The sequence below is a fragment of the Neofelis nebulosa genome, chromosome 11, assembly GCF_028018385.1.
Source record: "Neofelis nebulosa isolate mNeoNeb1 chromosome 11, mNeoNeb1.pri, whole genome shotgun sequence".
Lineage (NCBI taxonomy): Eukaryota > Metazoa > Chordata > Mammalia > Carnivora > Felidae > Neofelis > Neofelis nebulosa.
The window spans coordinates 73,916,921-73,944,815 of record NC_080792.1 but is presented as its reverse complement, the minus strand read 5'-3'; the positions used below and the strand labels follow the sequence as shown (position 1 = coordinate 73,944,815).

General features: G+C 41.9%; 1 protein-coding gene across 22 annotated transcripts in view; it reads right to left on the bottom strand.

Annotated features, from left to right (window-relative positions):
- The window catches only part of SFI1 (SFI1 centrin binding protein), a 106,189-nt gene that overhangs the window by 25,029 nt on the left and 53,265 nt on the right, over nt 1-27,895 (bottom strand). For all 22 annotated transcript variants that reach the window (XM_058690898.1, XM_058690897.1, XM_058690899.1 and 19 more), the window contains 9 exons: nt 27,693-27,810; nt 25,316-25,418; nt 15,271-15,427; nt 13,748-13,909; nt 11,863-11,933; nt 10,452-10,544; nt 8,301-8,398; nt 6,834-6,900; nt 2,630-2,760 (listed from right to left, as the gene is read on the bottom strand). In XM_058690898.1, coding sequence (XP_058546881.1) covers nt 2,630-2,760; nt 6,834-6,900; nt 8,301-8,398; nt 10,452-10,544; nt 11,863-11,933; nt 13,748-13,909; nt 15,271-15,427; nt 25,316-25,418; nt 27,693-27,810 — 1,000 coding nt within the window. The remainder of the gene's footprint in view (nt 1-2,629; nt 2,761-6,833; nt 6,901-8,300; nt 8,399-10,451; nt 10,545-11,862; nt 11,934-13,747; nt 13,910-15,270; nt 15,428-25,315; nt 25,419-27,692; nt 27,811-27,895) is intronic.

Here is a 27,895-nt window from a genome sequence, read left to right as displayed (position 1 = left end):
ACTGGTAGGTTAAGAAACGACAATTTTTAGTTGTCATTCATGAGCTCCCACTATAAATTCTGTCCATATTCCTAAGATATTTAAAAAATATCCTAAGAATTATGGAAAAATAGAACATACATATTTTGGGGGAACTCTGATTTGCTAAACTCCGTACGAAACTATGAATATTCATTTACTGTAGGAATCACAAATCAATTCTAGGGGTTAGGAGGAAGGTTGATATTTTGTGCTGACATTCTGTTTGTATTCCACATGGATTATCTCACTACTTTTCATGACAACCCTATAAGATAGGGTCTGAACTCGGGCCTGTCTAGCTTCCAAGCCAGGCTCTCCATCACTTTGCTCCCTCATGACCAGAAAGGCAGGAACCTAAAAAACTAAGTTTTCTAAAAAGATCCAACTAAACTAAAACAAGATAAAATCCAGATCAGGCTAAATCCACATCAGGCCTTGGTTATCTTCCAAGCCTTCTGCCTACTTCCCTGTCTCCAATTCACCCTCCACCTTTTTGTCTCACGAATGATAACTGTAAAATCACCCAAGACTGATCCCCAACAAAAATCCTTTAATTAAAAAATTTTTTAAAACTTCTACTTTTTTTTAAGTTTATTTATTTATTTTCAGAGAGACAGAGACAGTACAAGTGGGGAAGGGGCAAAGAGAGAGAGAGAGGAAAACAGAGAATCCCAAGCAGGTTCCACATGGTCAGCATGGAGCCCAGTGTGGGGCTCGAACCCATGAAACTCTGAGATCAGGACCTGAGCTGAAACCAAGAGTCAGATGCTTAACCGAGTGAGCCACCCAGGTGCCTCAACAAAAATTCTTTTAGAAACTCCTCTTGGCTAGTGTGTGTGTGTGTGTGTGTGTGTGTGTGTGTGTGTGTGTGTGTGTGTGTGTTTAATGTTTATTTGTTTTTGAGAGAGACAGAGTATGAGCGGGGGAGGGGCAGAGAGAGAGGGAGACACAGAATTCAAAGCAGGCTCCAGGCTCTGAACTGTCAGCACAGAGCCCGATTCGGGGCTCGAACTCATGAGCTGTGAGATCATGACATGAGCTGAAGTTGGACACTTAACTGACTGAGCCACCTAGGTACCCCTCCTCTTGGCTATTTTGAAAGTACTCTCAAAATGTGAAAGTCTCTGCAGCATGCCAAAATACAAAAAAGCAACAGAATAAATCATGACTTTGTAAAAGAAACAAAGGGTGTGTGTGTGTGTGTGTGTGTGTGTGTTAAGTATTAATGACATTTTTCAAAGGAATCTTATATCAGACATCAATACAGGAACTAGGTAAAGGTGAAGCCATGGTCTGCAGAAGGGGAAAAGGTAAGTGCTGTCCCCTTGTCAGCCTCTAATTTCTCAGGGCTTCCCCCTAATAATCTTCTCCTTGAACTTTGTGCTAAGGACTCAGATTTCTGGCTGATCCCCTCAGACTAGCCACTCAGAGTCCTTCAAAGTCAAAATCATTGTAACTTCTCCTACATCCCTGCCTCTTGGTCTCTCTGTCCTAAATTGATATACACTTTTCTCAGGGCAATCTCCACAACTATCACTTTACTAGTTACATGCACCTGCTTAAACATCTGTTATCTTTCTATGGGCCTGGGTGATCCCCTGGGTCTGGTCCTCCTCATCTTGCCCACTCCTGCCATCCATCCTCACCCCTCAGCTCATAGCATGCTTCCCCCAGGGACTTCCCTCAGCACCAGCTCTGAGCTCTAGAAGAACTCGGGGCTGACATAATTGAGGACACATGGATCTATTCTCTGGAATGGTTCCTCAATTGTTTCTTGTGTATCAGTCTTACCTCCTCACAAAGATTGAAAGTTTCTACAAAGTCATCAAAAAGATCTTCCTTTTGATCTAGCACAAAGTCCCTGGAGTCAAGGAGACCTGAACTGAAACCTGGCTCTGCCACTTACTGGTTGTTTTACATGGGGGAGTCATTTGTCATTTTGAGCCTGTTCTCTTAGGACTGCTGTGAGAAGGAAAATTATTAATGAAGTTGGTGATGTCATAGGTGAATGAGCTTATATATCTGTTTCCTTTCTCCCATCACACCACACCCACCACAGTGGTAGACACACAGTCAGTGATTATTAAGTTCTTTGTTATATTCTGCCAGAATGCAGCAAGGATCTGCTATGGGCAAATTTTACCTCTGTGGGAGCTAAAAAGACATAGCTCTCTGCTCTTCGCCCATCCTAATTTTGTTGACGACTATATTTCAAACTTCAGAAATTCAGGTCTAGCAGAACAGGAAGCAAGCATTTCAGGGAAATAACACTCGAGAATGCCTGCCAAGGCAAAGCAAGGTCCAACCACACTCTGATCCAGAAAGCTAATGGGCAGCTTTAATGGAGCTCACACTGGCTTGCAATGAGGAAAGGGGCATAAAACTCGGGCTGTTCTGAAAGCATTTGCAATAAAGATGAGCAAAAGCTTTCCCAGGAGAAATAGTGGCTGTCTTTTCCTGCTCCATGAAATCAATGAGCCCACCTAATTGAAAAACCAGGAAGAACCAGGGCCTAGGGGCCTAGGAAGCAGAAAAACAACACAAATGGCAGTGGGGGCAGCAGAATTAGACCTGAGAAGCCTGCACAGACAGGAGCTGCACAGCATACCTGTGAAAGAGTGCTGCTCTTGCATTGAGGACACTTTCCTGCTGGTGCCATCGCCAGAGTTTTCTCCATGCGTGAAAGGCCACAAGCAGGGCTCTCTGCTGGAAGTGACTGTCTGCTCTGGACTGCAGCCGCTACAGTAAAACAATGAATGGCCTTTATTTGTACATTATATTATTAAAAAAAAAATGACCTTTCAGGGTCACACTCTAGAGGGACAGTTGCTTTCTACACAAAATTGAGAAAAAGATTAAGATAATTATTTTTAATCTTTGTCAACACAATAGGTGAAGAATGAAATATGAGAAGGAAGAGATTTTTACTTTAAAAACAGGTTGAGGGGCGCCTGGGTGGCTCAGTCGGTTGAGCGCCCGACTTCGGCTCAGGTCATGATCTCGCGGTCTGTGAGTTTAAGCCCCGCATCAGGCTCATGCTGACAGCTCAGAGCCTGGAGCCTGTTTCAGATTCTGTGTCTCCCTCTCTCTCTGACCCTCCCCCGTTCATGCTGTCTCTCCCTGTCTCAAAAATAAATAAACGTTAAAAAAAATTAAAAAAACAAACAAACAGGTTGAGCATCTCTTCACACATTTGTGTGTGTGTGCATATATACATGCATATATCTAAATGTTTTGTCCTATGTACTAAGTGTTCATACCATTGCCTGTTTTACATCTGCCAGTGCTTATTACCTCAGTGATATAAATGGGCTTTTTGAACCTTACAAAATTTATCAGTTCTTTGTCATGTGTGTTAACAACACTGTTCCCACCCTGTAATATATCTTTTGATTTTGTTTATGATGTTCGTTTGCAATACAGATTCTTTAAATTTTTATGTAATTATGAAAGGCTACTACTATATCACTAAATATCAGTAGGAAGACAGAAAACCAACATAAAAAAATACATATGCCTTCATGATCCAAAACTTTGGGATAAAACATGTGGTAGATTTTAAAACAGGACCTCCAATTCTTGGGTCTTCCTTTACTGAAAAGTCCCAACCCCTTGAATCTGGGCAGGATAGTGACTGCTTTGACCAACAGAGAATGGTGAAAATATCAACACGTGACTTCGGAGGCTAGGTCATGAAAGGCCACACAGCTTGTGTCTGGTTCACTGTGACACTTTTGGAGTGAGCAGGGACACAGGAAGTCTGACCGCCCTGAGGCCACCATCATCATGCGTGAGGCAATCCAAGCCTCTCAGAGAGGCCTGATGTAGGTGCTCTGGTTAACAATCCCAGATGAGCTCAGTCTTCGAGTTATTCCAGTCCAGGAACCAGCCATGTGAGTAAAGAAACTTCTAGATGATCCTAATGCCCTGCCATCAGACTTCCCAGCTGAGGCCCCAGTAATCATGGAGCAAAGACCAACCACCTTTGTTATGTCTTCTTTCAATTTTTGACCCACAGAATCCATAGGCGTAATAAAATGGTTGTTTTTTTTTTAATTTTTTTTAATGTTTATTTATTTTTCAGACAGAGACAGAGCATGAACGGGGGAGGGTCAGAGAGAGAGGGAAACACAGAATCGGAAACAGGCTCCAGGCTCTGAGCAGTCAGCACAGGGCCCGACACGGGGCTCAAACCCACGGACTGCGAGATCGTGACCTGAGCTGAAGTCGGACGCTTCACCGACTGAGCCACCCAGGCGCCCCAAAATGGTTGTTTTTTTTAAGCCACTGGGTTTGGGGTGATTTTTCACATAGCAACAGATAACTGAACAGTAAGCATATGTGTGTGTGTGTGTGAATATATGATATACATACTCCCACACACACGGAGGAAAAAAGATACCAGACTTACTCACCAAATGTTATCTTAAGACTATGGGTGTTTTATTTTTTTTTTCTTTTATGTATCCCTACACTTCTCAAATTATAATGTCTATATATTGCTTAAGGGCATTTACATTTTCAAATGTAAACAGAAGTAGAAGCAATACTATAATGAATCCCCATGAACTTACCATCTAGCCCCAACAATTAGCAAACATTTTGCCATTCTTTACGTATTACTTTTTAAAAAGAAAGAAACCCACAATGAATAATATTTTTATCTTTGCCTGAAATAGAAAGAACTGATGTTCTCCCTAAAGAACTTGATGTTCACTGATGTCATCTCCTTAGATGACGTTCAGATTGTTAGCTAAAGATTTGAAAAGAAAAAAAAAATCCAACAGCAACTAAGCAAGGGCTCTTACTATTTTTCAGACCTTCTATATTATGCAGGCCATGTAAGAGCAGTGTGAGAGATAAGAACACTGACACTTGCCTTGACCTTTCCACCAATGCTGGGTCCCAGTGTCCAGGGACTCTCCTTTTCCAGGAGGAAAATAGGAGACTCTCTGTTTCTTTTCCACCTTAAATAAACACTTTTCAACCCTAGCAAGCAGATTCTTTTTCTAAAAGGTCTCTATCTTCTGGTGAGCTTGCATTAAATGAGCTTAAGAGACCAAGTGGCAACATCCTTTCAGAAACAGCCACATCATCCAAAGGAATGTCAAATAATGCAGCAACTCTAAGCATTTTCCAGGTGTGGAAGGCAAACGATGCCCTAGCCTGGTACCACCCAAAGAGCAAGAATTGGGATGATCTTTAGGAAAAACTCCAAAGCAACCAATGGCAGTCTGTCTGTTCACTTGTTTGTTCATTCATTTGTCTAAACACTAGTTGGCACCTTCCCTTTGTCAACACTGTCGAGCTGAGAAGAAAGAGACAGGGTCTACCCTCAAGTAGCTCACAGTCTGGCAGGAGAGAGGCATGTAGACACCTACATAATGATATGATGAATATGCTGATAAAACCACACATGGTGTGGTGCTGGGGAAAGAGGTAGCACCTGAGCTGAACAGGTAGGAGGGACAGGGAAGTGCAGGTACAGAGATGCCTGGGTGGCTCAGCTGGTTAAGCGACCAGCTCTTGATTTTGGCTCAGGTCATGATGTCATGGTTTGTGAGATCAAGCCCCACACTGAGCTCTGTGCTGACAACACGGAGCCTGCTTGTGATTCTCTCTCCCTGTCTCTGCCACTCCCCTGCCATCTCTCTCTCTCAAAATAAATAAGTAAACTTAAGAAAAAAAGTGCAGGTACAGTGAGAAGCACATTCAGGCAAGGACTTGCAGCTTAGCTGTTATGAAGGAACAGAGTGGTAACAGGAAAGGGCAGAGAAACAGCCAGAGACCAGCTCCCAAAGGAGTTTGTACACCTTGTTAGAAAATTCAGATTCTATCTCAACACTATGAGGAAACAGCCAAATTCTTCAGATTCATGTGTTAGACTTTAGAAGCAGACGGTGGTGGGGGTGGAGAAGGCAGCAGAAAAACAACTGGCAGGAGTTTGGTTTGTGTCTTCCTCCATTTCACCATGGATGGCCAAAAAGAGCCATGGGCAGCACCACTTACTACTGCAATGCCCATGCAGACATTATCAGTTGAACACAAATTCCCCCAAGCCTAAAGGTGGCCTTGAAATCCTTGGTTCAGCACTCTCAACAGCTGCTCCCATCATTACAGCTAATTTGCCACCCTGGTGCTAAATTACAAGGCCTGCGGGAGCAGGAATTTTACTTGGTTTGTATCACAACTGTATTCTCAGTGCTTAGCAGTGTCTGAGGTACAGCAGATGCTAAATGAGTCTTTCTTAAATGGAACTGATTAGAGGGTGCCTGGCTGGCTCAGTTAGAAGAGCATGCAACTCTTCATCTCGGGGTTGTGAGTTTGAGCCCCACGTCAGGTGTAGAGATTACTTAAATAAAACTTTAAAAAAATGGAACTGAATCCTTTCTCAATCTACCTTTACTAATTTGCCAGCCTGACCCTCACATCCTCCCACCTGCTGTGGGTACAGGTCTCACATTGTTTAGCACTCAGACACAGCACTTACGTTCTGTACCTTTTCCAGTACTTCCTGAAGGTTGGCCACCTAATATAATAAGTGAGTAATGATGTGAATGGAATGGCTGGTTAAGAGCTCATCACTCTCAGCATGTGCGTTTTCCCAGCAGATGAAGGAATGGGGCTTATGGAAACTTTCCAATGTCACTAGAGGGATCTGGGGGAAATACCTTTGAGCTTTTTACAGCAACCCCTCTTCCAAATCAGAACACTAAGACCCCTTAGTATAGGTCTTTTCCAAGAATCTTTCCAAAGCAAATGGATCCAAGAATGTAACCCAGTGGAATTATCTACTATGAAGTACTCCATACCTGCTTGTATCGTCTCTTCTGAGTATACAGTAACCACAATTTGATACACTTGCATAGCAACGTTATTCTGAAATAAAACACATAACACCAAGGTATTGCCTATTGCACTTTCAGGCTTTGGGTCTTAAAAATGCTGTTTGGGGGCACCTGAGTGGCTCAGTTGGTTAAGTGTCTGACTCTTGATTTCAGCTCAGATCACGATCTCACAATTGTGAGATCAAGTCCTGCATCGGGCTCTGTGCTGAGCATGGAGCCTGCTTAAGAATCTTTTTCTCCCTCTGCTCTGCCCCTGCTCCCATGCACACTCACTCTCGTAAGTAAATGAAATGAAATGAAATGAAATGAAATGAAATGAAATGAAATGAAATGAAATGAAATGAAATATTAAAATAAAATAAAATTAAATTAAATTAAATTAAATTAAATTAAAATAAAATAAAATAAAATAAAAATAAAAATGTTGCTTGTTTTTTTAAGACTGGAAAGTCTGGGTGTGGTTACATCTTAGCATTAAAGGCACCCCATGGGTTTCACTCTGGGAGAAAGAGAAATAAGAACCTATTATTCAACATGAAATCTGTCAACCCGATTTTGGGCTGTGGCTTGCCCCCAAATTTTGACAACTTTCTTACAAACCTAAGTAGATCACCAAGCACAGTGTCTCTGGAACTTGAGTAATACATATGAAATCCCCTAACTATCCTGAACTTTCTGGTTTTATGACTAGTCTGGGGCTTGTGTAGGACCACCTGGGTCTGTGACAAGCTCCTTTCACAAAAGTGATACTAAGAGTGAGAACCACATTCAGTTCTGTAAACCAGGATTTAGAGCAATGACAGACCCTGATAACTCCAAATTTAGTTAAATAATGAGATTCTCAACAACTCATTAAAAAAGTGCTCCAAAATGGGACCTACAACTATGCGAATTAAGTTGATTATACTACTGGGGAGGAGGGCAGGTTGAACATTTCTGGCAGCAAGAAAGTGAACAGTGGTTCCCTCTGAAGAACCTAATGAATTGGACTTAGGAATTGGAGGGATTCAGAGAGCTTTCAGTTTTCACTTTATACCTGCATTCCTCACAGACATGTAGTGCTTATTTATTTTAATTGAATAATTAACTCCAAAAAACTCAATACCAAGCCACAAATACTCACTCGCCTAAACCTTCTCTTTAACACTACCAATGCATGAATTCTAAGATGTGAACATCACTGCAGCCTGAAGGATTGAGGCAGAGAACCAGCAGGTACATACTTTAAACTATGGTGACCAAGAACCAACACAAACATCTTCACTCCACCTCTCATCTGATGAGCTAAAAGGAAAATGCAAGCTCAGGAACTGCTGGTTTATAGCAGGGCCTTTCTGAATCTGCCTAGTCATGCAGGGACAATAAGTGCTCACTTCTGGAGTGCAGCGAGTCAGTCCCCAGAGAGCCCTAGGAGAAGGCCAGAGTTCCTACCTGCAGTGGTCCCAGGCAGCACGCAGTGAGGGGAGCTGCTCCCTCTCTTCCCTCTGCTCAATTCGAGACTGCCAGAGGTTCCAGAACCTGTGCAGCAGCTGAAGTAAAACAGGAAGGAAACAGAGGTTTATTAAGCCAAAAGGTAAAATGATCTCTCTTAATCTATTAGCAAATCCTTACCCCAAAAGACTACAAGTTCCCCCAGAGCAGGAATTACCTTAGCCAGGAGTACCCAACATATAACAGGTTTACAAAATATTTACAGCTAAGCTATACAGAGCTATTGTGGGCCAACATAAAAGGCAAAAAGATGGATTTTCCAGTTTATGGAAATCAGAATGAAGAAGCTGAAGCTATTCCTCATCTGGGCCTCATAGAAGACAATGGCATTTTATCTTCTTTTGTTTGTTTTATTTTTGAGAGAGAGAGAAGAGGGGCACACAGGCAGAGAGAGAGATAGGGAGAGGGAGACACAGAATCCGAAGCAGGCTCCAGGCTCTGAGCTGTCAGCACAGAGCCTGATGCGGGGCTCAAACTCATGAACCATGGGATCATGACCTGAGCTGAAGTCAGATGCTTAACTGAGCCACCCAGGTGCCCCAACAATGCCATTTTAAAAGTTAAAACTGATCTTATCAGATATTACTGCCTATGAAATAGGCTTGCCAAAAAAAAAAGAAAAAAAGTTTAACTTCAGTCTAATCAAGCCCTTAAATCTAACCGTTAGTTTACACGAACAATATTTTAAAAAAAGAAAGATGAAATGGCATCAAAAGGAAACCGATAAATCGAGAGTATGGAATACTGTACAAAATAGTTGGCCCTCCTTTTCCAAAAATCAGTGTGATTGCAAAAAAAAAAGTACACATTATGCTAAGTGAACTAAGTCAGTCACAAAAGGGTATGTACTGGGGGCACCTGAGTGGCTCAGCTAAGCATCTGACTTTGGCTCATGTCATAATCTCAGCTGTGCTGACAGCTCAGAGCCTGGAGCCTGCTTCAGATTCTGTGTCTCCCTCTCTCTCTGCCCCTCCCCTGCTCATGCTCAGTCTTCGATTCTCAAAAATAAACGCTAAAACAAACAAACAAAGGGCATGTACTGTAAATATGAGGTTCCTACAGTAGTCAAATTCATAGAGACAGAAAGGAGAAAGGTGGTTGTCAGGTGCTGGGGGTGGAGGGGGGAGAAGAGTGGGAAGTTAGTGTTTGATGGAGACAGAATTTTAGTTTTTCAAGATGAAAAAAGTTCTGGAGACGGATGGCAGTGATGGTTGCACAATAATGGGAATGTGCTCAATGTCACTGAACTGTACTCTTGACAGTGGTTAAGATGATAAATTTTGTTATTTTTTTTTTTACTACAATTACAAAATAAACATGTTAAACAAAAGAAGTAGAAGGAGGAGGGCTGTTATTAAGAGGCTTAAAGATATAACCAAATATAGTGAGTCACCAACCCTTTATTGGATCCTGGTTTGAAAAAAACATCTATAAAGACATTTTGAGGGCAACTGTGAAGATCTGAATATGGGCTGGGCATTGGATCAAATTAGGGAATTACTGTTCATTTTATTAAGGATGACAATGATATTGTGGTTATGAAGGAAAATGTTATTTTTGGGCGATGCATGCCGAAAAGTTTAGGCGTAATGTTTCATGTTGTCTGTAATTTACTTTAAAATGATTCAGCAAAAAAAAGTAAATATTAATAATCAGCTAATATTTGAATTTAGATTGTAAATATATAAATGTTCATTATACTGTTCTTTATATTTTTCTGTATGTTTGAACATTTTCATAATGAAAAACAAAACCAAAAAACCCCATCCTCCTAAACCCAGAAACGCGATCTATAAGTAGAGATAGGATGTTTGTTGCCCTCAGGTAAACCAACCACTGAAGACAACAGATTCCCAGTGCAAACACCACCTGGAATGCAAGACTCAAAGTGTATTCCCTAGATCAGGAGCCTGACCTCTGAGTCTGCTATCAAGTTTCTGAGCAAACAGATACAAAATGAGATTAGGGAAAACCAAGAGTTAGCCAGTATGGCTAACTAGAGAAAATGGACACTAAGGTTTTGGAGTCTAAAAAGTCTGGACAAAACTCTACAATGGCCATCAGAGGTCCCTTCATACAGATGACCCTCACCATTATGTCATGCTGCTGGTGAGCGAGGTTCCTTTTTATTTGCTGGAGACGGGCGTGGGTCACATTGTCTTTTAGGGCTCGAAAACAGAAGTGCTGTGAATAGAAGGAAGGACACAACTAGTTACAAATCAGCAGCATCTGTAAAAGTAAGAGCAGCTAAGCCAGAGGCTCAGTCGTGGATATTCACAGCTGCTCCCATGTCCCTGGGATCCTTTCTGCTTTGAGATTCAGTTGGGAGTCTGATACAAGCCAGCCCACACAGTAGGCACTTAATAAATAGCTGTCTAACTGATCCTCTGCTGTCCACTGTTACTGCACAAGAACAAACACACCCTCACCTCTGACCAGGAGAGATACCATGGCCCAGAGGGAACACTACAGACAAAGGTTAAAAACATCAACTTTGCCTCTCAGAAAAAGAGACAGACTTTTAGCTTATGGTGTGTTTTTTTCAAGCCATGTGTGTGTGGAGGGGGTGTCAACATGCACACTTATACAATTAGAAAGTAGTTTTGTAGAATAGAATAAAAGGAGGAGAGGGAAGCCTTGGTGAGTTAGGGGGCTGGGGTAGGGGTAGGGGCAAGATGCGAGACCAGCAATACTGCCTCACATGTCACCTAAGCAAAGCCTATTCTCCAATGCCCTGGGCTCCAGTTTTCTGAGACAGAAGTGAAGCGTTTAGGGGTTTTCATATTGTGGTCTGTGGAACCCCAGAGGCTCCTGAAAGTGTCTGAAGATCTCCTTACGTGGTGAGGGTTGGGGAGAGCAGCAGAAGAGGGACTACTCCCCAGACTCTGCTTCATCCGCAGAATTTCTACGTTGATTGATTTCACAGACTAGGTTCCCACAATTAAAAAGAGGGCCTGCTCTTGGGGTCGTGAGTTCAAGTCACATATTGGGTGTAGTAGAGAGTACTTAAAAACAAAAGAAGAAAAAGAGGGCCCACCATGTAAAAAAGTGCAGTACTAGATCACCTCCAAGTTTCCCTTACAACTCCAGACCCTCTGACCCCACACCATTACCATTTCTTATCCAAAATGAAAACAGGGACACATACAATGGAACAGAGCTTCTTGAGTGAAGCTAATCCCACAACCAGATATACTTGAAGAGCATTATGTGGGCCTGGGTTCCCCAAAAGTGGATGGTTAAGCAGGGTTGGTAACTATGGTTTTGAAGCAACTCCTATGTGTAGATAGGCTTTCTATTACAAAATGTGCTTTCTTCTTATCACATACTATATAATTAGTTTATAGTTTTTATAATTAGTTTATAGAGTTTTTTAAACATGGTAATGTCACATCTTGGACCTTGGTCAGTTGTGCTGTTAAAGATTAAACACTAAAACTTTGGCAGTTCCTGAAGAAGGAAAAAAAAAAAAAAAGGCCTTGAGAGGCTTCCGTGTTCTCACCAGCAAGCTGTGTCTGCTGTGATCTTCTGCTGCCTTCCACTGGGCCGCTTCTTCAGTGCACAGCAGCACATCCGCCAGGGAGTTAAGGCCTTTCATCTCAAAAGTGTTCCCACCCCAGCACACTGCAACCCAGTGACCCATGGGGAAGGTCCTGGGTTGAGGGAAAATAGGCATGCCAGGTGGCCTACGTCCACCTCTGCCTCCTCCTGATGATCCCAGGAAGAGGAGGAGGCAAAGGGAAACTGTGTGAGTTGCTTATCAAACAGTTGGCCTTGCCTTTCTCCCTTCTGATGCCCATTTGATGACAGGCAAGAACAGTTGAGATAAATTGCCACGAATTACAGTAAACATTTGCAAGTAACCTTATCTAAAGCTCTCCTGTCTTCCTGCATCCTTTGTTTTGGCACCAAAACCCCAGTCAGATGTTTCAGCTAAAAACCTTGGAGTTATTTTCAAACCTTGTCCTCCCACTCTCTCCATCTACTGGGCTGCCAAGTCCATCTGGTCTCCTCTGAAATCTCTCCTGCTTTTCTGTTCCCACCCCTGATGCCCTGCAGTGCATCTGACTTGCTCCTCACACAGACTGGCGAGAGTCTCATGTAACTGCTCTCCTCGTGCCAGCTTTGCCCTGTAATCCAGACCTCTCAAGTACAAACCTGCTCCATCACTTCTCTTCTTAAATACCTCCAGAGGATCCCCAGTGCCATCAGGAGAAAGCCCAAATTCCTAACCACTGCATCCAGGGCTCTACAAGCTGTTCCCTAGCCTGCATCTACCTGTACTGCCCAACAGCCATCCACACCACCACAGCTCTATAACAGATCCCTGTCACTGCCCTTGGATCTTTTCTTCATCTTTGTGTAAACACCATTCCTTCCACCTGAAACACTCTTCCCGACTTTGCTAGGTGATCCTTGAGGACAAAGTCAGCTCAAGCCCCACCTCCTTGACTGAATCTGCACATCTGGGCACATACTGTAATGAGGGCAGTGATTATGGACATGTGCACAGGAGTCAAAGCACCGGAGTCAAATGCCTGGGTTAAAAGCTCCTGGCTCTGCCCAATGATATGCTGTGACTTTGACAATAATTGAGCCCCCTTGAATCTCGGTTTCCTTATCTATAAAATGGAAATACTGACATCTACTCCACAGGGTTGCTATGAGGGTTAAACAGATAATGCATAGTCTGTACATGGTAAAGCACAATAAATGGAAACTATGATCATAATGTTAGGGCTGCCAAGAAACACACAGCCATGGCTATTTCCACCACCTAGTGGGTAAAGAAAAGCAATGAAATGGCAACATAAAATTCAGGATAGTGGGATTACCACTGAGGGGGAGGAAAGGGAATGCAATCAAGGATGAACAGTGTTAGCAAATCGGCAGGGTTCTAATTTTTTTTTTTCATGTTTTTTTATTATTTATTTTTGAGAGAGAGAGAAAGAGAGAGAGACAGACCACGAGTGGGGGAAGGGCAGAGAGAGACGGAGACACAGAATCCAAAGCAGGCTCCAGGCTGTCAGCACAGAGTCTGATGTGGGGCTCGAACTCACGAACCGTGAGATCATGACCTGAGCCGAAGTTGGACAATTAACTGACCGAGCCACCCAGGCGCCCCAGCAAGGTTCTAATTTTTAAGTTGGGTAGTGGGTACATAAGTATTTTAATACCATTCATTAAACTGTTAATGTGTACTACACATACTCTTTTGTAAGCACATGTCCAGTGAAAAATTTTTTAAAAAGAAAACAGAGATCAGGACCACCTTATATTGTCAGTAATTGTTTTCCAAATATCTCCTGCCCTTTGTCTCAAAGGCTGCTGAGCTCATGATGCCCTGGCTGTGGTGATGGATAGGGCTGGGTGACTGAAAAGGATACAGTGTTTCCAATGAGTAAAGGCCCGCCGCATTGCCATCTTCCTGGCCAGCCCTTCCACGCGTGCGTGCACAGCATACAAACTCTCCTTCCGTTCCCAGGCCCACTGCCAATCACAGAAGTGTGTCTGGAGCACAGTGACCCGGTGGAATCGCTCAGCCATGTCTGCAACAAAGAAAGTAGCTACGTGCTGCCCCCTGCAAGGTTGAGAGATGAGCTGGAAGCATCTTTAAGATAAGCTGCACCCTACTACTGGCAGACAGCAGGGATTCGAGGATGTTCTTACAAAGAATTCTAAAATAAAAGTTTTTTTAGGCAGGGGAGGGTAATTTGGAAGCCCTTAGCTACACTTCTCTCCAAGGAAAGAGAAAAGGTCTGTAATTTTAGGGAGGAGGATGTTACAAAATCAGTTCTATTAAAGAGTTGAGGCTTCCACTTAACTACTGATGACCAGGAATGGTGGCGGCTGCTTTCAAAGAAGACTCTTTCACATTTGCCTCTTTACTGATGTCTCCTGGGTGGGACTTCAGGGATTGACTCAATGACACAACTTGGTCACCATGCTGGCAAAGGTGTTTTTCGAGCTTTTAGCCAGACTGATCCTGGCTGCCAGTCACCTGCTTTTAATACTAATTAGCTAATGGCCTGATGAACTGAAGTCCAGGAAGTGGAAGGGAATTGGTCCTGGAATTCAAATGCTGTAAAGAGAGGCACATTAGTCAGTGCCTAAATAACAGCTTATCATGCTAAATAGCTTCATGCCTTCACCTTCCAGGCTTGGGCAACCAGACAGTGGGTGTCCTTCATTATCCTCAGACAGACACATTCAAACTCTCCCAAAAGGCAGTTGCTGGCCTGGCAGCCCAGGAGGGAGGCCTGGGTGAAAGCCAGCCCCATCTAGCACGCTGCTTGACTCACTTCTGTGTGGGCTCCAGAAACCAAAGTACAGAAAGTACCAACGATCATGGTCAGTGTGTTATTACTTCTGAACTCTAATTGGGAAACTAAACCATGAGAATAGTGGTTAAAAAAACCCTCAATATCCTAAATCACATGGGTTGCATAATTGGGGAGAAGTAGAAACAATCCAAATATCTATAGATACAAGAGTGGCTAAATAGATTAAGGTAAGCCATCCTACAAAATGCAGACAATCATTAAAAAAAATAACATTTATGAAGAATATTGAAAGACATAGGAAAATGTTTAGTTGTGTAGAAAAAGATACAAAGTTGTATGTATCCTATTAATCATAAATAATCACAGTATTTATGTAATAATTAAACCCTGTTGAAAAAAAAATATTTTTAGTGGAAAAGGCCAGAAGGAAATAACTTAAATGTGAATTGAAGATGATGTATGTTCCTCCTCAATCTCTTTTTTCCAAAATTTGTGGCATAATGTGGTTATCTCTATTTTTTTTTTCCTTTGGTTATATCTCTCCTAATAAAGAGCAGCACCACTGGCAGAAGACTGTAAATTGTGACATGATCCTCTGTCTCTGGAGCCTGGGACTTCCTGCTCACCCTTCTGCTGTCTCTTCACTCTGCGGACCTGCAGGTATCCAAGCCAGGCCTTCAGGGATTTCCACTTTTGCCAATGCTGATGGTGTTTCACTGTGGAGACCATCTTCTGTCTCTCCTTCTGAACATACAGGAGCTGTTCCCGCCACTGTGACCAAGCCTGAAAACCAGAGAAAAGGCAACAATCAAAGGAGAGGCAGGAAAACAGAGGTGAAGTACTGGTGAGGGAAAAGAGAAACTGAGATACAAAGCTAAAACTAGAAACAAGGAAGTAACAACTCCCAAGCAGGATCATGAGCTATAGAAATTTGCAGTGAAAGGCTCTTTAAGAAGGACATTCTACTTCCAGAAAGTAATTTATTTTCTGGATTAAGAACAAGGAGGGGTGCCTGGGTGGCTCAGTGGGTTAAGGGTCCGACTATGGCTCAGGTCATGATCTGACAGTTGTGGGTTCGAGCCCCATGTCAGTCTCTGTGCTGACAGCTCAGAATCAGAACCTGAAGCCTGGTTCAGATTCTGTGTCTCCCTCTCTCTCTCTGCCCCTCCCCCACTCATGCTCTGTCTCTGTCTCTCTCTCTCTCAAAAATAAATAAACATTAAAAAAAATTTTTTTTAAAGAACAACAAGGAAAAAGAGGAATATAATAAAATCAACGAACAGACAAGAAGCTGTGACAATCCAAGGGGTGATATATTTAATTCAGATTTGGGATAGACGAGGGTCTGCCTTTCTCTCCCAAGTGGGAGGAAGCCTATCGTCTCAGGCACATTAGTTTCTGGGAAGTGTGACCGGCAGAAGTTGAGGGTCTACAAAAGGATTCCCTCAAGACTATCCATAATTGTGCACCCTTAGCAAAGTCTTCATGTGTGCCTAGCTATATGCATGCCCTAGTTTGAAGATGACAGTCTCAGATGACAACTTCATACCTTTTCTTAAACCTGTAACACCTATTCTCCTTTCCTTCCTCTCAGCTGAATACCATTCTTCCTATTTCACCAAGAAAATAAAAGCTATCAAAAGAGAATTTTCTCAAGCTTCTCTCACATCTACCTACCCACCTACCCACAGGCTCTGCCTTCTCTCTGGCTACTCTGAATAAAGTATCCATACTCCCTTCCATCAGAAGTTCACCCCCGACTATGGATACATCCCATGTCTCTCACCTTCTCAGGTTCATCACTGGCAATTTCCCCCCCTTCTGCATCATTGGTTTTCACCCTCTACTAGGTTTTTAAAATCAGCGTATGAATGTGCTATTATTTCTCCAATCCTAAAACGCAAATCCTTTCAGGGATATGACAATCGAAAACAGATGACCTCTGATTGGACCCTGGACCTGACACTAAAATAGCAATAATCTACGGTTTAAATATGAATTGTATTGTAGATATTACCATATTAATATTGAATGTCTTAGATATGATAATGATATTGTGATTATATAGAAGAACATCTTTGTAGGAGATAGAAGCTGAAATATTTAGGGTAAACTTTTATGTCTGCAACTTTAAGCGACTCAGAAAATATAAAGAAATATATTGATATACTTAGAGAAAGCAAATGTAGGAAGATGTTAGCAATAGGATAAACCAGTGAAGAGAATATAGTATCTGTCATTTGGTGTTTGTCAAAAATAAAAAGCTGTGGGGAAAAGATTACTGTCACAAAAAACACTACCCGGAAGGAATAAATCAGATTCCTAAGCAAACCACCACTTTGCCATCCAGCTAACACTGGAGTTCTTTTCTTTCCAAACTCCTCAAAAGAAGGGTCTATTTTCTAATTTCTCTTCTCCCAGGAAGGCCTTCATGAATCCTCTCCCCATCAGGCTCACTGAAACTGCTCTCACCAAGAGCATCAATGATCTCCGCGTTGCTCAATCCAAAGGTCAAATTCCACTCCTCACCTTCCCTGGCCTGCCAGAAGCATCTGACATGGCCAATCAGGCCTGCAGATTCTCCAGGCTACTTTCGCCTTTATTCCTCCCAGGCTCAGTCCTGGGACTAATCACCCTCCCCCCACGACCCCCCATGCTATACTCACTCCCTTTGTCCTTTGATGCAGTTTCATGACTAAATACCAACTGCATGCCAAGAACTCCCAAATTTACATCTCAGGTCTGGACCTGCCCTCCATACTCCACATATATTCAACTGCTTCCTTCACATTTCCTTGAGGATGTTCAAAAGGCCTATAATATAGGCTGAAGACACAAAGCTCAGAATGGAGCTAACTCCCCTCCATCTTCCCCATTTTACTAAATGGCAACTCCACTGTTCCAGTTACTTAGGCCAGAAACCTAGGAGTCACCTTGGACTCTTTCTCTGAAGCTTTACGTCTTAACCATCTGTTAGCGAGTCTTGTCAGCATTACCTTCAAGGTATACCCAGAATCCAACACCATCTTGCTATCCTCCTTGTCTAGAATCCCACCTGGGATTTTGTAATAGCTTCTTAACTGCTCTCCCTGCTTTCATTCTTGATCTTTTATGGTCTATTCTTAACACAACAGCTGAAACCAGGGATGCAAGCCTCCCTGGAACCCACAATTTAGACATATGGCTTCTAGCTGCCTCTGACCAGAGTCACGTAGCCCCTACTTATTATTTAAAAAAACCTGTAAAGATGCCTCAGGGAGTAACATAAACTTGCCTCTCAACAACTCTGTGGGATGCTGTTCTGCCTGAGATAACAAAAACAATGTGCTGTGTTTGCCAGAAAAAAAATAATAATTTGCAGCTTAGTGATAGTCACAGGATGTAGAACTTTTGCCTTTGTACTCTAGAGATGACATCGCTAATGCAATCCCTAAGAATGTTTTGCAGCTCCAGGCCCATAATGCAGAACGACCGGGTCCCTGAAGCAGAACGACCATCTCACTACAATCACACTGAAACCAGACTGGGAGATGCCAAAAGGGACAAGATGATCAAGGAAGGAAATGTGATAGCTGACCTAACTCTAATCAAGTGTGATCCAAGACCCTGAGACCCTTACCCTGAATTTTCACCCTTTAAAAACCCCTGCTTGTAAAGCCATTAGAGAGTTTGGGACTTTTGTTTCATTTATTTATTTTTAATGTTTATTTTTGAGAGAGAGCGAGCAAGTGAGCACAGGCAGGGGAGGGTCAGAGAGAGGGGGGACAGAGGATCCAAAGTGGGCTCTGCACGGACGGCAGAGAGCCCAGAGAGCTGAAGTCGGATGCTTAACCAACTGAGCCACTCAGGTGCCCAAAACAGTTTGGGACTTTTGAACATTACCTTCTCGTTCTCCTGGGTGGTGCCACACTAATAAGTAGCCTATCTTTCTTCACAGCAAAAGTTTGGTATCAGTTTTTATTGGCTTGCTGTGCATTGGATGGATGAACACTTGCGTGGTTTGGTTATATAGCCAGAGCGATCCTTTTTGGTTTATTTTGGTTATGTCACTTAAATCTCTCCTTTTCATGGGACAGTTTTCTTTCCTGCCTCTTTTCCTCTTTCATGCAACCAATTTTTCAGAGACACTAAACATGTCCCACATTTTAGATTTGGCTGATTGTCTCAGCAAGGGTCTTTGACTTTTCTCCTTGATCCCTATATTTCCTGGGAACTGATAGTTAGATTCATGTTAGACTTGGTTGGAGTCATGTTCAAATTTTTAGGCAAGAACATTTCTCAAGTGGTGCTGGGGCCTCCCACTACCTCGCATCATGAGGCACGTCATGGCTGGCTGCCCCAGTTTTAGCCATGTCAAGACTGTCAGTGGCTTCGGATGAAGTTAGCCTGATCCCTCCATTACTTTTCCTCATGGTCTTCTCAGTCAGTGGTTGCTGCTTAGATCCATTTTCTCATTAGGGGTGGCAAACTGATTTTCTGATTCTAGTAATCCTTCTGCATCTACTAACTGGAATTTTGTAAAGAGGCCTACTCTCTGGTTTTGCAAAGATATAGTTTATACAGGAAAGGCAGGGAAAACGCTTGATTTTTTGTTTTCATTAATTTAATTTAATTTTTTTTTTGAGAGAGAGAGAATGAATATATCCCAAGCAGGCTCCATGCCCAGTGCTCGGCCTAACATGGGACTCACTCATGATCTGAGTTGAAATCAAGACTCGGATGCTTAACCAACTGAGCCACCTAGGCTTTCATTAATTTTCTAATTGAGTAAATGCTCTAACAACCCAAATATGTGACCAGTGAGTTCCTCCTCCCCCATTATACATGCATGGATTTTTATATATTTGATGTGTTTTCATTCACTGCAGTCATTACTTTCTGAGGTCCCAATTGTTCTATCGTAAGTCTATGAGTCTTTTGGCTGAGTTCTGACACAATTCCATTAGCCTTTGCTAATTTCCTCACTTTCCAGCAGAATATATCCTGGGCTTATGATGTCCATAGCCTGCTCTAGACCTGGAATCAGCCATTTCTCCAAAAAGCCTCAGTTCCTTTCAGCCAGGACATAACAGAGACCATAACTTGGGCACTGGGAATGCTAAATGCCGTACATTCTCGCTACTCATTGCTTCTAATTTTTCAGTAAATAGAATTAGAAATACATTTTTTAAGGTTAAAAAACATCTTAAGTCCATATTGATATTTACATTTCCAATCTCAGATGACAGGGCTTTTTATTTAATTTCTTTTATATTTGTAATCTTTTCTTTTAAAGTGAAAATCATGATTCCCAATGCCACTGCCATAGTCATTTGCTCTATTTCACAATGTAGCTATAATAGTTTCTAAACCTGTCATGAACAATAAGACTACTGAATGCGGGTTTTGGATTTCCTAGCAGTTCTTTGTGTCCTTAGAATGCATCCCACTAGGGATGAACAGTCAAAATATTCTATTTTAAAGTTATTTGAAGTAATTATTTTCTCTGTATAGTCATGGCTACAAATTTAAGTTTGTTTTAGTGTGCCTCAAAATTCTAGGGATTGTTTTTTTTCCTTTTTGATTCACTTGAGTGGTTTTTTTTAATTATATAAAATATCTACACGGTTCAAAGTTAAAATTGTATAAAAAAGTAAAATCACAGAAATATTTTGTTTCCACGTTATTCCCTGCGACCCCCTACGGGTAAGCACTTTTTGTTAGTTTTGGGCTTATTTTTCCCTTAGTTCTTCTCAAAAATATAAACACACGTGTGTACACACACACACACACACACACATACACACACACACCTCTCTTTCTTCCCAAAAGGCAGCACATGATGAACCAAAGGGATCCCATTAAGAAGTAAGTGTGATCATATCACCCTCGCTCAAAGCCAGCAGCTTCTTACCTCCACTGGAATAAGAACCAAAGCCTTCATGGGCGTAGCCTGCAAGACCTAACCTACAGTCTCTGCCTCCTTATGTATTTCATGACATAATCCTTCCTACTCTCCCTCTCATGCTCATCAACATATCACAAGACGGATCAAGTTCATGGACGGGATGACTCAGTATCATAAACATGACAATTTTCCCCAATCTAATGTAAAAAGTCAGTGCGTTATAGTAAAAATCCTAGTAGGCTTAGAGGTGGAACTTGACAGTTGATCCTAAAATTAGTAAGAAAGAGTAAAAAGAATAGGTAAGGTGATTTTACAAAGATCGAGAATAAAACAGGTCATCCTTTTTCATGTATAAAGACTTAAGAGATAGCTTGTAAAAGTAGAAACAGTAATAAACAGCTAACACTTACTGAGCTTTCCATATTCTAGGTATTGCTCTAAGCCTAGTACATGTATCATCACACTTAATCTTCAACAAACCTATGAGGTAGGCACTATTATTATCTACTTACAGATAAAAAAATCTAAGGTACAGGGACGGTAGGTAACTCATTAAAAGGTACAAAGCAAATAGGTGATTGAGGTAGAAACCTAGGTAGTCTTTCTTACCTGCTTTATTCAATCACAATTAATAGTGTGGTATTGGCTCAGAGAGAGAAATACAGACCAATGGAATGAAGAGCCCAGGACAGACCCATGAATAACTGGGACTTTATAGTGAAAGTAGATTAATAATCATATAAAAAAGATAAAGGACAGGGGCACCTAGGTGGCTTAGTCAGTTAAGCATCTGACTCTTGATTTTGGTTCAGGTCATGATCTCACAATTTGTGAGATCAAGCCCCACGCAGAGCCTGCTTGGGAGTCTCTCTCTCTCCCTCTCTCTCTCTCTGCCCCTCCCTGCCTCAAAATAAATAAGTAAACTTAAAAAAAAAAACAAAGATAAAGGATGGATGAATCAGCAAATAGTGCTGCAGCAATTAATTATCCATATGGAAAATGACAAATTAAGACCCTTTTCACACAATTTATAAAATTAAACCCAAAATATATTAAAGACCAACCCATAAGATACAAGAATAAATTAGGCTAGGGTGAAATTAATAATATCTGTATGGAAAAAAAAGGCATCATAGGCAAAGCAAAAAAAAATTTTTTTAAAGCTGGAAAAAAGTACGTGTAAAGTATATAACACTCAAAAGATTAGCTTTTGGTTTTTATTGTTTTAAATTTATTTATTTATTCCTGAGGGGGGAGGGAGAAAGAAGATGAGAGGGAGGGAGGGAGGGAAACAGAGAGAGAGAGAATATAAATGAATGAACCCCAAGCAGACTCCACACTGTCAGCACAGAGCCTGACGCGGGGCTCAAACTCACAAATCGTGAGATCATGACCTGAGCCGAAATCAAGAGTCAGACATTTAACTAACTGAGCCACCCAGGCACCCCTAACAGTCAAAAGATTAGTGAGCAGAATCTAAAACAATGTCCACAAATCAGTATTTAAAAAAAGGGGGGGTGGTGCCTGGGTGGCTTAGTCGGTTAAGCATCAGACTTCGGCTTAGGTCATGATCTCACAGCTCATGAGTTTGAGCCCCGCGTTGAGCAGCCTAGAGCCTGCTTAGGATTCTGTGTCTCCCTCTCTCTCTGTCCCTCCTCTGCTCATGCTCTATCTATCTCCTTCTCTCTCTCTTAAAAATAAACATTAAAAAATTAAAAAAAAAAAAAAGGTCAAATAACCCAACATAATAAAGAGTGAGGAATGTAAACAAGCTCAAAAGCAGAAACCCAAATGCAAACAAGCATCTGAAAAGATGCTGGGCCTCACCAGGAATCAGTGAAGCACAAATTAAAGCAACAGTGAATTACTGTTCCATACCTATCAAATTGGTGAAGATGACCAAGTCTGGCAATGCACAGTGCTAAGGAGGCAGAAAGAAATGAGAACTGAAACGTTAGCACTTAAATTGGCACAACACTGGGCAATCCTTAATAAGGACAGAGAGATGAATACCCAATGAACCAACAAGGTCATTTCCAGGAACCAGAATACAGAATCTCTCAGACTCTTGCACAAGAATATATGTTTAAAAATGCTCTCTGCAGAACCATTTGGAATTGAAAATATGTAGAAGTAATCAATAGTCCATCATTAGCATAAATACTGACTACTATTGAAGCAGATAAACTGCACCTTATTCATACAATGGCATAGTGTACGGTTAATAGATCTCTACATACCTACAAGGATACACCTCAAAAATATACTGTTGCATAAAAAAGGCAAGCTTCATAGTAATGCCCAGTATGACACCATTCATCAATTTCCTAACTACACAAAACCAGAACATTTCTTCTTTGTGGTATGTATGCACACATTTCTACAAGTGAAAAAGAACACAAGGGAATGATAACCTTGTATCAGTGCAGGGGACATCTCTGAGGATGGATGGTGGCAGAATGGAGGAAGAGCAGGGCTTGAGCAGTGTTTGAACAAGTATGGAAAATGCGAACACCTTCTAAATCTGGGTAGTGGTTACTTGGGTATCTGCTCATGTTTTTATAAAGGTTTTATATTCAGTGTTTCTATGTTTGAAGTACACAAATTGATAAAAAAAATTTTTTTAATTTCACATATCTCATGATGTCTATGCTGCCTAGTTCAGAGATGTCATGAGGCTTAAAAGAAATGACTTAAGTATAAATTCTTGGTAAACCATATGGTACTTACTAGACATAATGCACTATTACTCATAATCTGCAGAATAAAATCTGGTCTTAAGAGTTTCACACAGCTTTTGGTCCGTATCAATATCTTTTTTTTTAAGTTCATTTATTTATTTAGAAAGAGAGAATCCCAAGCAGGCTGTACAGTATCAGTGCAGAGCCTGTTAAACTGTGGAATCATGACCCAAACTGAAATCAAGAGTTAGATGCTCAACTGACTGAGCTACCCAGACACCCTGTGCCCCGTATATACTAATATGATCTTGATGATTCATAATTTTCACTGAATTTGACTCTGAATGACCTTGGGTTGTTTTAAATTTTTTTTTTAACGTTTTATTTATTTTTGAGACAGAGAGAGACAGAGCATGAACGGGGGAGGGGCAGAGAGAGAGGGAGACACAGAATCGGAAGCAGGCTCCAGGCTCCGGGCCATCAGCCCAGAGCCTGATGCGGGGCTCGAACTCACGGACCGCGAGATTGTGACCTGAGCTGAAGTCGGACGCTCAACCGACTGAGCCACCCAGGTGCCCCAACCTTGGGTTGTTTTATACGTTAAATCCAACCACTAACCATGAAAACCTGCTCTCACTAAAATTATTCAGTCAAATCTGTCGTTGCAAGCTTTGAAGACAACAATCAAAAGGGAATTCTGAAGTGTTCTGAGCAATAGCACCAGCAGAATGGGTTTATAGGCTCTCGGAGTGGCTCTTTGGGAGAAAGGTGAGAGGAGGAGAGACAGAGAGTGAGGGACACAGAGGCTCTGTGCTGTCAGCACAGAGCCCGACATGGGGTTCAAACTCACGATCCAAGAGATCATGACCTGGGCCGAAGTTGGACACTTAACCAACTGAGCCAACCAGGTGCCCTGAGCAAATTTTTTCTTCAAAGTCAATTAATAACTATTTTAGACTTGCATGGCACACAGTCTCTGTGGGAACTACTCAACTCTGCCCTTGTAGCCTGAAAGCAACCTTGGACAATGCAGGTGTAACTGCATCCCAATAAAACTTTATTTACAACAGACTGTAGGCCAAATATGACATGTGGGCCACTCTGTGGACCCCTGACCTAGATGATGGTATATGCTATTTGCATGTGATTTCCATATACTGCACACCTTTGCACTGACGATGCAACATGTTGTCAGATTAAAAAGAGATTTACTCCTATATATAGTAAAGGTCACTTCTTTTTATTCCCTATTCCCTGTTCTATTCTCTATAACTGACATGGCGGCCCTAGAAGTACTCAGCAGACCAAAGAACTGAGAGAAACTCAGAGTCTATCAAAGGTCATAAGAAAGCTTCACCACAGCATAGTCTTAGTACAGATGTTAGGCCTTTATTACTGGCCAAAAGCTAGTGGCATCCTCAAAAGAAACCTCAATATAAGCAAAATTGTATTTAGAAGTCAGGTTTTCTTTACAGTCTCAGTTTCTTTTCTGCCCTCATTATTTTCTAACTTGCTATAGGAAAACAGCAATAAAGAAATAAAGAATATACTGTTGTTTCTTTAATCATATTTGTAACTAATTCATAAATGGCTTTCCAGCTCCATGATTAGCAAATGCACCATACAAACCATTGGTAATCACATTTAAGCATATTTTTAAAATGTTTTTTATTTTATTTTTGAAAGAGGGAGAGAGTGCATGTGTGCCTGTGCACCTGAGTGGGAGGGTGGGGGTAGAGATGGAAGACAGGATTGAAGCAGCTCCAGGCTCCGTGCTGTCAGCACATAGCCCGGTGTACAGCTTGAACTCACCAACTACAAGATCATGACCTGAGCCAAAGTCGGATGTTTAACTGACTGAGCCACCCAGATGACCCTAGCATATTCCTAATAGCAGCCTCTATCCATTGAACCCAGCCTTCTATGTTGCTTCTGCCCTCCACCCCCGCCCACCGCCCCTGACCCCCTTAGCTGCAGGGAGGGCCTAGGAGAGAGGCAGCAGCATGATGGCCAGCCTTCTTGGGAATCCAACCCTGCCCTCTGTGGCTGTGGGGTTTGACAACATGGACAGAAGACACCTATGCCAAAGTCTGCTGCACTCACCTGCAGCTGGAGGCTCAGGGCCCTGTGCTTCACAGCTGATGCATGGAGGGCATGGCCCACACGGACCCATCCCAGCTGCTGCCTCCAGTGGCTCCACCACACCCTGTCAAAGAACAAACCAAAGATGGAACCAGTCAAAAAAAAGCCACCCAGAAAAGAGAAGGTCAATGAGGGCTGGGCCTTGGACCCTCGTCTCAAGTCTCTATTCCCTCACTGTGCCATCTCGACTGACATCTGTTGGAGCCACTGCTGGAAAAAAAAAAAAACAAAACAAAAACAAAACGAGAAGCAGTCCTAGAACAGCTAAATTAGGGCTGGAAACTGATGGTTCCTAGGTCAGCTCCAGTCTTAGAAACTCCAGACATGCTCTATTTGGAACCACACACGTTTAAAAGTATGAATTATTGCCAACATAAAAAAAAAAAAATCAGGAGATTTCACAAAACAAATTACAAAAAACATGGCTTTTAGATCTCCAGTCTTGGCGTCCTTTCTGCTTATTTTCTAATTAGCTGTAGGAAAACAGTAATGAGGAAATGAGAGTTTGCAACCTCTGCTTTTCACAGAGGCACTCACTTTGGTCACTCTAACCTAGCAAAATCTTTATGTCGCCCTAACCTGGGCCATGCTTAGCAGCATCACTCACTTCAAAATCTCAAGCTATCTTACATTACTACTTACCTTTATAAGCACTTAGGGGATTACAAGTTGCCTGAATTCAGTCCCAGCAGCCAGTACAGGACTAGGAACATTTTAAGCCCCGTAAATAAGTAAAATTATGTAAAAACATCCCCCATAGACTCTGACAGAAATGCACACTTATTAAGCATTCAAAAACATTTGCCAAATAAATTTTAAATAACTTAAAGAGGTTATTTAAAATAAAAAAGAATTTTTAGGTGTACTGATGTTCTGGATACCATGCTAAATACTTCGGATGTCATCATATTTATCTCCCATGACAACCCTGAAAGACACTTCAAGGTGTACCTATTTCACAAATGAGGAAAGTGAAATGTGGAGGTGAAAGGACACAACTATACATGTGGGAACATGGATTTGAGCTCAAGTCAGTCTAACTGCAAACCTTCTGCTCTTATCTATATCAGAGGGTCCACCTCTTTTGAGCTTTTAATATGCTGCCATTCAGGACACCTAAAGGACCAACCAGAGACAACATTCAGTGGGATCAATCCCACTATAAAAGCAGCTCATTGTTACACATGTCTGGTTTTCAAAGTCAACTAACTCATGTCCCTCCAAGGTGTGGACAATGCTGATGAAATGCTGTATAGGGCAGTTACGAAAATGGGCTTTAGCATCAAAAAGATGGGTAGCTGAGCCCTATTTTACCAATTACAACTTATATGGGCTCGGGCAAATTACTCAACCTTTCTAAGACCCTTTGTGTTATCTTTTTTTTTTTTTTTTTAAGTTTATGTAGTTACTTTGAGAGAGAATGCAGGTGTGCACACAAGTGGAGAAAGAGAAGAGAGAGGGAGAGAGAGAATCCCAAGTAGGTTCCATGCTGTCAGTGCAGAGCCCGACGTGGAATTCAAACCCACAAACTGTGATATCATGACCTGAGCCAAAATCAAGAGTCGGACACTCAAATGACTGAGCCATCCAGGTGCCCTTGGACTCTGTGTATCTTAGTATTTACAAAAACAGTACTTATTTTAGTTTATGGTGATGATGAAATGAGACTTTACATTAAAAAATTAACACACACAAACAACAGTGTTTACTCAGACACAGTAAGTACTCAATTACTGTTACTGCTGATTATGTGAAAACCTGATAGTGTAGTTGAACAAGTTGTCAATAAATATTTATTTAAGGATCAACTATGTTTGAAACACTGTTTTAAGGTGGTTTTTTAAACAAAATTAATTTATTTTTGAGAAAGAGAAAGCATGAGTTGAGAGGGGGCAGAGAGAGAGGGAGAAAGAGAGAACCCCAAGCAATCTCCACACCACCAGCGTGGAGCCCAATGCAGGGCCCAAACCCTTTAACTGTGAGATCATGACCTGAGCTGAAGTCAGACACTTAACTGAATAAGCCACCCAGACACCCTGCAGTGGGTTTTTAGAAAAATGTTTTTTTTTATTCTGAGAAAGACAGAGAGCAAGCAAGGGAGGGGCAGAGAGAGAGGGAAAGAGAGAATCCCAAGCAGGCACCATGCTGTTAGTGCAGAGCCCAACAGGGGGCTGGATCTCACAAACGGTGAGATCATAACCTGAGCTGAAAAAATTGAGAGTCAGATGCTTAACCACCTGAGCCACCCAGGCACCCCTAAGGTGGGTATTTATGTGCATAATACAAAACAGAGGTCAAATGATAGCTGCTGATTTGCAGAGCAATTGAACACACTCACCATAAAATACTCTGCTGCCTAAACTCCAGGGCAGTGGTCTGCATCTGAAGTTTGGTTCTCCGAAAAACCACGTAGATCATCCAGGACTTCCAGGCCTGCCGCATCTTTTGCTTTGCATCTAGATGCATCAAAAAGATTTTCAAAAAGGAGTAGGGAAAGATAACAGAGTACTTCTGGGTTATAGAGAAGCTCATGGGCTCTCT